At 36.5% G+C, this 11,407-nt stretch overlaps 1 protein-coding gene across 1 annotated transcript; it reads left to right on the plus strand.

Annotated features, from left to right (window-relative positions):
• Positions 1 to 6,901: 6,901 nt before the first annotated feature.
• Positions 6,902 to 10,254, plus strand: LOC107847026 (putative late blight resistance protein homolog R1B-12). Its single transcript, XM_047399496.1, has 2 exons — positions 6,902 to 8,741; positions 8,842 to 10,254. The coding sequence occupies exons 1-2, from the start codon at positions 7,381 to 7,383 to the stop codon at positions 10,091 to 10,093; spliced, it is 2,613 nt and encodes an 870-aa protein (XP_047255452.1). The 5' UTR covers positions 6,902 to 7,380; the 3' UTR covers positions 10,094 to 10,254.
• Positions 10,255 to 11,407: the final 1,153 nt, after the last annotated feature.

Genomic DNA, 11,407 nt, shown 5'->3' on the forward strand with positions numbered 1-11,407 from the left:
AGGGCAGAGGACTAGGGCCAGTTTGAGTCGCTAGTGTAGGGAATTACTTGGTGGGGGTTTTATTCCTGTTATGAGTCCGTGTTCCATGTTTTATTACAAATCTGTGTGCTTTTCTCTGTTTTATATTACTTATGGGTGCCGTATTTATGTTATGTAATCTTGTGCTGTGCCTTACTATGTGTTTATGTGGTATCTCGTGCCTTGTGCCGGGGGTCTATCGGAAACAGCCTTTCTACTTTTTCAGAGGTAGAGGTATGGACTGCGTACATCTTACCCCCCCCCCCCGAGACCCCACTAGATGGGAATACACTGGGTTTGTTGTTGTTGTTGATTTATAAGAGAAGATATGAAGGGCAGATTTTGTCCCACTGGGCGTGCCAATTTGTTGGCAACATAATTTAAATTCATGAAAAGTAAATTTTAACCTCAAACAAAAATATGAAGAAACAAGAAATTTTTATTGATAAACGATTGTGGTTACAATTCTGTTCCTCACTTGATTCTTCTCTCTTGATTTTCTCTGTAATTCAAGGGCCTTTAGTGACTTATTCTCGAACATAGGATGATCTCTTTATGAATATCCCATGATTTTGTGGGATATTGGAGATCTTGGAGATCTTTTTATGAATACCCATCAGCTTATGGGATATTTAAGATGCCTGTTTCAAGGAACATGTTACCCTTTATATAGGCAAGATTTAGGGTAAAGTAGCCTTTATAACTCTAACAGAATTTGGATTCTTATTGAAGAGTTCACAAATTTTAGATTTCTACAAATTCCCCCTACTTCAAGGCTTGTCGAAGTATAAATTTGATGACGAGTCTTGAAGTACCAATAGAACTTACATCTTTCTGCGGTGGCTACAGATCTACAAATCTAATTTATGAGAGAAGAGATGAAGGGCAGATTTGGTCCCACTAGGCGTGCCAATTTGTTTCCAACATAATTTAATTCATGGAAAATAAACTTCAACCACAAATAAAAATATAAAGAAACAATAGTTTTATTGATAAATGATGGGGGTACAAATCTTTTCCTCCCTTGATTATTCTCTTTTGATTTTCTTCGTAATTTGAGGGCCGTAAGTGGCGTATTTCTCGAATATATGGAGATTCGGATATGAATTTCTCTATAATTCGAAGGCCGTTAGTGGCGTATTTCTCGAACGTAGGAACATTTGGATTTGATCTTCATGAAAGAAGGGTTTGTCTTCTTGATGTATTTGATTATCAAGAAGAGAGAGTTTTGATCTTTATGAATATACCATGAATTTATTAGGACTTTTCAGATCTTTGATCTCTTTGTGAATATCCCGTGAATTTATGGGATACTAGAGATGCCTCTTTAAAGGGATATTTTCCCCCTTTATATAGAAATAATTTAGGGCTTAGGTTGAGTATCTATCAAGCTAGATTTAGGATAAATTAGCCCCCAAGAACTCTAAGAAAAATTGAACTCTTTTTGTAAAGTCCACAAAATTTCAATGTCTATAAATGCCCCCTGCTTCAAGGCTTGTCGGAGTGTAGACTTGATGAAACTCAAAAATGAATCTTGAAGTACCGCTTCCATCTTTACAATCATGTGGCTACAAATTTTCATATTTGATTTATGAGAGAAGAGATGAAAAACAGATCTGGTCCCACTGGGCGTGCCAATTTGTTTGCAAAATAATTTAAATTTATGTAAAATAAATTTTAACCACAAACAAAAATTTGAAGAAACAAGAAATTTTTATTGATAAACGATTGTGGTTACAAATATGTTTCTCCCTTGATTCTTTTCTCTTGATTTTCTCCATAATTCAAGGGCCGTTGTTGCTTATTCTCAAACATAGGATAATCTCTTTATGAATATCCCATGATTTTGTGGGATATTGGAGATCTTTTTACGAATATCCATCAGCTTATGAGATATTCAAAATGCCTGTTTCAGGGAACATGTTACCCTTTAAATAGGCGAGATTTAGGGTAAAGTAGCCTTCTAGAACTCTAACAGAACTTGAATTTTTATTGAAGAGTCCACAAATTTTAGATTTCTACAAATGCCCCCTACTTCAAGGCTTGTCGAAGTGTAGATTTGATGATGAGTCTTGAAGTACCAATAGAGCTTCCATATTTATGTGGTGGTTACAGATTCGCAAATCTAATTTATGAAAGAAGAGATGAAGGGAAGATTTGGTCCCACTAGGTGTGCCAATTTGTTTTCAACATAATTTAATTCATTGAAAATAAACTTCAACCATAAATAAAAATATAAAGAAACAACAATTTTATTGATAAACATGGGGGAACAACATTGTTCCTTCCTTGATTCTTCTCTTTTAATTTTCTCCGTAATTCGAGGGCCGTCAGTGGCGTATTTCTCGAATGTATGGAGATTTGGATATGAATTTCTCCACAATTCGAGGGCCGTTAGTGGCGTATTTCTCGAACGTAGGAACATTTGGATTTGATCTTCATGAAAGAAGGGTTTGTCTTCTTGATGTATTTGATTATCAAGAAGAGAGAGTTTTGATCTTTATGAATATCCCATGAATTTATTAGGACTTTTCAGATCTTTGATCTCTTTGTGAATATCTCGTGAATTTATGGGATGCTGGAGATGCCTCTTTAAAGCGATATTTGCCCCCTCTATATAGGAATAATTTAAGGCTTAGGTTGAGTATCTATCAAGCTAGATTTAGGATAAATTAGCCCCAAGAACTCAAAGCAAAATTGAACTCTTTTTGTAGAGTCCACAAAATTTCAATGTCTACAAATGCCCCCTGCTTCAAGGCTTGTCGGAGTGTAGACTTGATGAAACTCAAAGACGAGTCTTGAAGTACCGCTTCCATCTTTATGATCTTGCGGCTACAAATTTGCATATTTGATTTATGAGAGAAGAGATGAGGGGCAGATTTGGTCCCACTGGGCGTGCAAATTTGTTTGCAACATAATTTAAATTCATGTAAAATAAATTTTAACCGCAAACAAAAATATGAAAAAACAAGATTTTTTTTATTGATAAACGATTGTGGTTACAAATCTGTTCCTCCCTTGATTCTTCTCTCTTGAATTTCTCCGTAATTCGAGGGCCGTTGTTGCTTATTCTCGAGCATAGGATGATCTCTTTATAAATATCCCATGATTTTGTGGGATATTGGAGATCTTGGAGATCTTTTTAAGAATACCCATAAGCTTATGGAATATTCAAGATGCCTGTTTCAGGGAACATGTTACCCTTTAAATAGGCGAGATTTAGGGTAAAGTAGCTTTCTAGAACTCTAACAAAATTTGGATTCTTATAGGAGAGTTCACAAATTTTAGATTTCTACAAATGTCCCCTACTCAAGGCTTGTCGAAGTGTAGATTTGATGATGAGTCTTGAAGTACCAATAGAGCTTCTATCTTTATGCGGTGACTACAGATCTAATTTATGAGCGAAGAGATGAAGGGAAGATTTCGTCCCACTGGGCGTGCTAATTTGTTTCCAACATAATTTAATTCATTGAAAATAAACTTCAACCACAATTAAAAATATAAAAAAACAACAGTTTTATTGATAAACGATGGGGGTACAAATCTGTTCCTCCCTTGATTCTTCTCTTTTGATTTTCTCCGTAATTTGAGGGCCGTCAGTGGCCTATTTCTCAAATGTAAGGAGATTTGGATATGAATTTCTCCGTAATTCGAGGGCCTTTAGTGGCGTATTTCTCGAACGTAGGAACATTTGGATTTGATCTCCATGAAAGAAGGATTTGTCTTCTTGATGTATTTGATTATCAAGAAGAGAGAGTTTTGATCTTTATGAATATCTCATGAATTTATTGAGACTTTTTAGATCTTTGATCTATTTGTGAATATCTCGTGAATTTATGGGATACTGGAGATGCCTCTTAAAAGGGATATTTGCCCTCTTTATATAGGCATAATTTAAGGCTTAGGTTGAGTAGCTATCAAGCTAGATTTAGGATAAATTAGCCCCCAAGAACACTAAGAAATATTGAACTCTTTTTGTAGAGTTCACAAAATTTCAATGTCTACAAATGCCCCCTGGTTCAAGGCTTATCGGAGTGCAGACTTGATGAAACTCAAAGACGAGTCTTGTAGTACCGCTTTCATCTTTACGATCCTACGGCTACAAATTTGCATATTTAATTTATGAGAGAAGAGATGAAGGGAAGATTTGGTCCCACTGGGCGTGCCAATTTGTTTGCAACATAATTTAATTCATGAAAAATAAATTTTAACCACAAACAAAAATATGAAGAAACAAGAATTTTTTATTGATAAACGATTGTGATTACAAATTTGTTCCTCCCTTGATTCTTCTCTCTTGATTTTCTCCATAATTCGAGGGCCGTTAGGGGCTTATTCTTGAACATAGGATTATCTCTTTATGAATATCCCATGATTTTGTGGGATATTAGAGGTCTTGGAGATCTTTTTACGAATACCCATCAGCTTATGGGATATTCAAGATGCATGTTTCAGGGAACATGTTACCCTTTAAATAGGCGAGATTTAGGGTAAAGTAGCCTTCTAGAACTCTAACAGAATTTGGATTCTTATTGAAGAGTTCACAAATTTTAGATTTCTACAAATGCCCCCTACTTCAAGGCTTGTCGAAGTGTAGATTTGATGACGAGTCTTGAAGTACCAATAGAGCTTCCATATTTATGTGGTGGTTACAGATTCGCAAATCTAATTTATGAAAGAAGAGATGAAGGGAAGATTTGGTCCCACTAGGTGTGCTAATTTGTTTCCAACATAATTTAATTCATTGAAAATAAACTTCAACCATAAATAAAAATATAAAGAAACAACAATTTTATTGATAAACATGGGGGAACAAAATTGTTCCTTCCTTGATTCTTCTCTTTTAATTTTCTCCGTAATTCGAGGGCCGTCAGTGACGTATTTCTCGAATGTATGGAGATTTGGATATGAATTTCTCCAAAATTCGAGGGCCGTTAGTGGCGTATTTCTTGAACGTAGGAACACTTGGATTTGATCTTCATGAAAGAAGGGTTTGTCTTCTTGATGTATTTGATTATCAAGAAGAGAGAGTTTTGATCTTTATGAATATCCCATGAATTTATTGGGACTTTTCAGATCTTTGATCTCTTTGTGAATACCCGTGACTTTATGGGATACTGGAATGCCTCTGTAAAGGGATATTTGCTCCCTTTATATAGGCATAATTTAGGGCTTAGGTTGAGTAGCTATCAAGCTTGATTTAGGATAAATTAGCTCCCAAGAACTCTAAGCAAAATTGAACTCTTTTTGTAGAGTCCACAAAATTTCAACGTCTACAAATGCCCTTTGCTTCAAGGCTTGTCGGAGTGTAGACTTGATGAAACTCAAAGACGAGTCTTGAAGTACTGCTTCCATCTTTACGATCCTGCGGCTACAAATTTGCATATTTGATTTATGAGAGAAGAGATGAAGGACAGATTTGGTCCCACTGGGCGTGCCAATTCGTTTGTAACATAATTTAAATTCATGAAAAATAAATTTCAACCACAAACAAAAATATGAAGAAACAAGAATTTTTTATTGATAAACGATTGTGGTTACAAATCTGTTCATCCCTTGATTCTTCTCTCTTGGTTTTCTCCATAATTCGAGGGTCGTTAGTGGCTTATTCTCGAACATAGGATGATCTCTTTATGAATATCCCATGATTTTGTGGGATATTGGAGATCTTGGAGATCCTTTTACGAATACCTATCAGTTTATGGGATATTCAAGATGCCTGTTTCAGGGTCCCTTTAAATAGGCGAGATTTAGGGTAAAGTAGCTTTCTAGAACTCTAACAGAATTTGAATTCTTATTGAAGAGTCCACCAATTTTAGATTTCTACAAATGTCCCCTACTTCAAGGCTTGTCGAAGTGTAGATTTGATGACGAGTCTTGAAGTACCAATAGAGCTTCCATCTTTATGCGGTGGCTACAGATTTGCTCATCTAATTTATGAGAGAAGAGATGAAGGGAAGATTTGGTCCCACTGGGCGTGCCAATTTATTTCCAACATAATTTAATTCATTGAAAATAAACTTCAACCACAAATAAAAATATAAAGAAACAACAGTTTTATTGATAAACGATGGGGGTACAAATCTTTTCCTCCCTTGATTCTTCTCTTTTGATTTTGTTCGTAATTCGAGGGCTGTCAGTGGCGTATTTCTCGAATGTAAGGAGATTTGGATATGAATTTCTCCGTAATTCGAGGGCCGTTAGTGACGTATTTCTCGAACGTAGGAACATTTGGATTTGATCTTCATGAAAGAAGGGTTTGTCTTCTTAATGTATTTGATTATCAAGAAGAGAGAGTTTTGATCTTTATGAATATCCTATGAATTTATTGGGACTTTTCAGATCTTTGATCTCGTTGTGAATTTATGGGATACTGGAGATGCCTCTTTAAATGGATATTTGCCCCCTTTATATATGCATAGTTTAAGGCTTAGGTTAATTAGCTATCAAGCTAGATTTAGGATAAATTAGCCCCAAGGACTCTAAGCAAAATTGACCTCTTTTTGTAGAGTCCACAAAATTTCAATGTCTACAGTAAGATCTGCGCACACCTAACTCTACCCACCCCAGACCCCACTTTGTGGGATTATACTAGGCATAACACATAAACAAATACCCGAACGTGGCCTCAGCTGTGAAGTTAGCACTCCAACTTTGAGAGTGCACATCTAGGCACGTCAACTTGGTCTCAATTGGTAACTAAACACTCCAACTTGTCTCCATGGTATCTCGACGTAAATGGGAGGTGTCTAAATGATCATTTAATAAGTTGGAGTGTTCAACTGACACCTGTGGAAACGAGTTGAGGTCTCAAAGTTGGAGTGTTAGTTGCCAAACGAGGACAAGTTAAAATGTCAAGGTATTATGCCAGCTGGTATGTTGTTGTTGGATCGTAGTTAGGCTCCGTCAGAGCCTAAATTCAGCAGAAGGTCTGAATTTGAACTATGCCTTTTCAGATTTCAGACTTCCGCGTATGAAGTTAGGTTTTGGTAGAACCCAACTTTAGACCCTCTAAAGAACAATAAACAACATGATGTTCAGGTTGAAGTTCACCAGAACTGGAAAATAATTTGCATCAGGTAGCCAATTTTACATGCACAATTAAAGTTATATCCAATTTTTTTCCAAGTGCTTAATTTGTAGTCAGCGTTGGCAAACTTCAGACCTGTGTCATGGCAACTAGTGGATTTTATAAAGCGCGACTGATAATGTCAAATTCAGATTTACAATTATTTGTCTGGTTTTTTGTGAATGAAAAGTTGGTAGTTGACTTACAAAGATAAGTTCACATCTCATCTTCAGATGTACGTACCTATGAGATAAATTAAAGTCAACTGGATTTATTAACTTAATTGCAAGTTGATGACATGCCAGAAAAAGTCAACACTTTGGTATAGAATTCAAAGTGGGAATGCATCTAGATCTAGTACTTCCCAATTCTTGACTAGTATTCTTATAAACAAAATAGTTTTCTGTAACATGTTCTTCCATAGAACAAAGGCAATTCTGAAATTTCTCAATCATTTAAATTCCAAGTTCTATATCTGTTGCATTTTTCTCTCCAACTTTATTATTACCCGTTTTAACAACAATATATTGCGCACCACTCTGCAAGAAGTTTTCGAGTTTGCACTTCCACAAAATCAAGAAAACGTCATGCTGTTTATGCCAAGAAAAGGCACAATTTCTGAGTCCAGTATGACCACAAGTTTAGAAGAAATTGTGGGATTTGAGGATGAGACAGCAGAGCTGATACATCAACTTGTATGGGGTCCGAAACATTTAGATGTAGTCACCCTTGTTGGAATGCCAGGAATAGGCAAGACAACTATGGCGAAGAGATTGTATACTCATAATGATATTATCAGTCGTTTTGATGTCTGTTCGTGGTGCACCATTTCTCAAGTATATAATAAGAGAAAGACATTGTTTGAGTTATTGAGTAATTTGGTTCCTCTTTATGACAACACAAGGAGCAATGATGAACTAGCTGATCAGTTGCGGAGATGTTTGCTGAGGAAGAAATACTTAATTGTCATTGATGATTTATGGAGCACTGAAGTGTGGGATGACTTAAGGAGATGTTTTCCGGATGATTATAGCGGTAGTAGAATCATTTTGACAACTAGACAAGACAAAGTGGCTTCTTATACTGAACTATCTAGTGCTGCTCGTCATCTTCGTTTACTTACAGATGAAGAAAGTTGGTGCTTATTGCAGAAGAAAGTACTTGGAGAAGAAAGTTGTCCCCCAGAACTTGATGTAATAGGAGCGCAAATAGCACAGAGCTGCGGAGGGCTTCCACTTGCTATTATTTTGGTAGCTGGTGTCCTTGCAAAACTCGACAAGAACAACGTTCGTTGGGGAGAAGTTGCGTATGGTTTAAGTTCAAGTATTTCTGGTGATGAGCAAAAGTACATGGACATAATCTACTTGAGTTATAGACTTTTACCTGGGCACTTGACGAACGGCTTTCTTTACTTTGGAAAACATTTTGAGGATGAGCTTTTGGTTCGAGAGTTGATACAGCTTTGGATCGCTGAAGAATTTGCAGTAGGTAACGAGTTAATGAGTGCAGAAGATGTAGCAAAGGACTACGTGAAGGAATTAATAGATAGTAACCTTGTAATGGTTGTCCGAAGGAGTTTCTCTGGTGAGGTGAAAGCGATTCGTATGCATGATCTGTTGCGTGAGTTTTGCTTGACTAGCTGTAAGAGTTACAGGTACGATCTAAGTTGAACAATTGCAGACTTTGTTACTTCAGACTCTAACTCTACTGGTTCTTACTATTTTCTTCCTTTTGATATTTTATTCTCGTAGCAGATCACGCAACTCAACTGCTGCTGAGCATGAGCGTGGCATTTCACTTGATTTTCGCTATAATTACAAACAAGCTGAAGATTTATATCCCCATTCTGCTATCTGTCGAGTACCTTATCATGTTGATGATGTACTTAACCAGAACAACTTTCTCATCTTTGACTGCAACAGTTTTCATGCCAAACCTAGGATTACATCATTGAGAGTGTTGGATTTGGTATGCGTTACATTGAGCAATGCATACTACATTCAATTCTTAATCAATTTAAGATTCTTGGCCCTGAAGGGGAATTTTGAGGAAGATCCATCATGGTTATCCAATCTCAAGTACTTAAAAACATTGATACTCAGGGAATCGCGCAGATTAGACCTATCACATGCAATTTGGGGTATGGTGAGCTTAAAACATTTGGAAGTGACTGGTAAATCAGCTGTCATCAGGTGCCATGTCCCAGAGTTCAAGATGAACCGTCGTTTAACAAAATTACAATGGGTTTCCTTTGTACAGTTACCTGGAGGGGAAGAGTTCCAAGAGTTTGTGTCAAAAGTACCCAATTTGGTAAAGCTGAGGTGCATGGTTGATGAACCACATATCGTTCAGAGATGCATTCAACTTCCGGGTTTAGACTCTTTGAATAAACTCGAATCACTTAAACTTAAAGTCTCTTTTCTAAACTGTGCTGCCAAGCGACTTGAGGTCAACTTCCCGAGGAACCTCAAGAAGTTGACCTTGTCATCATGTCAATTACCATGGAGTGAAATTTCAGCAATAGGGGGGCTAGAAAACCTGGAGGCCCTCAATTTGGAGTCCGACGCTTTTAAGGGAACGCAATGGGATGTCAATGAAGAGGAGTTCAAGAGTCTCAAGCTCTTGACATTCTACAGCATGAATATTCCACAATGGAACTTTTCTGATATGTCCTTTCCTAACCTCCAGCATGTGATTTTCATAAACAGCCAACTGAAAACAATTCCTCGCAGCTTTGAAAACCTACTTTTGCTGCAGATGATTGAGGTGTCTTGGTGCAAATGCAGTCGCGATGCCTTAAACTCTGCTGAAGAGATTAAGAGAACTCATGAGGATATGGGAAATCATGAATTCAAGCTTATAATCAAAAGTAGAGAGGAGGATGTTGATGAACTTGGACCGTCTTGGCAAGTTGATGCGCATCTGCAAAACTGGAAATATCTCTTCTGTTTACTTCTTGTTCTCTTCTTGATCATTTTTCAACATTTTTTCAAGTTACTGAAGTAATTGAAGTTAAGTTAGATGTTGTAATCTCCCAACTATGTACCAACACCTTTTTCTTTTCCTCTTTACTTACTAGACAACTTGATTGTTCTTCACTAACTTTGGTATTTCAACTTTGTGATTGTTAATTAATGGTCAAAACATACCGGAACTATTGCTTTTCACTAGTTACAAACCCCAGCTCTCACTTGTCGAGTTTCACAATCTAACTATCAGTTGTTGTTTTTCCTACGTGAACTACCCTATCTATCACTTGTCGAGTTTCACACTCTAACTGTCAGTTTTATTCTTTTCCTATGAGAACTATCACCATCGATGAAAAGCTTCAAAGTTGACTTTCCAAAACAAGTTGAAATATTTTCATTTTCAAAAGGCATGTATCTGTGATAAAAATAACAGACAATTGGACTTGCTATTGTTCTTGTAATGTTGGTTGCAATTATTTTTCTTCCACTTGTGTCATAACTTAACTAGTAAGGCATTATTTGTTTGGACTTTTATGGATGACTGAATCTAAACGGTTCACACTTTAGACCTTAGGTGATTAAGAGGATTCGTTTATATTAAGGTTTGAATATTTATTTGGTCTGAATAGAGCTTAATGAAGTTTTTATGCGGTTAATTTTCACCAACACCACTAATCCTTTCTGTCATCACAATCACCACCATGATTACCATGGATTCCAATCAATATTGTCAATTGCTACTACACCTACCACCTCCATCTGTTGAGATTTGCTTTAGGAATGCACGTGTTTCTTTGTTTTCTTTCTCTCCAGTTTTTTTACGTACAATCCTAGTTAAATTAGGAGTCCTATCTTTGGTAGGAAACTAATTAGTTATTTTAATTTTGGTAGAAATAGGTTGTTTCTTTGTCCTATTTTTAGTTGTAATAGTAACTATTTAAGTTGCTAAGTTGATGATCAATTAGACGTGGTCTTTCAACAAGAAAATAATCACTCTCTGCATATTCTCTTCTTCAAACTCCATCTCTGTTTCTGCGGCCAGCTTTAAATTGAATTCCTACGTCATTTCCCTTTAACGGTTTTAAACCAACAATTGGTATTAGAGCTTTAGTCTTAAGGGACATGTGAGTGTGTGCATCAATCTGATCCAGTGGATACCATGAACAAAGAAGCAAATGTTTCTTCAATGGCACCACCAACTTTCGATGAAGAAAGTTATCAAATCTGGGCAGTTAGAATACGGATATATCTGCAAGCTTTGGATATATGGGAAGTTATTGAAGATGAATATGAGATAGCTCCCTTGCCGGACAATCCCAAGGTGGCACAGATTAAAACTCACAAGGAGAGG

Source organism: Capsicum annuum, chromosome 11, assembly GCF_002878395.1.
Source record: "Capsicum annuum cultivar UCD-10X-F1 chromosome 11, UCD10Xv1.1, whole genome shotgun sequence".
NCBI lineage: Eukaryota > Viridiplantae > Streptophyta > Magnoliopsida > Solanales > Solanaceae > Capsicum > Capsicum annuum.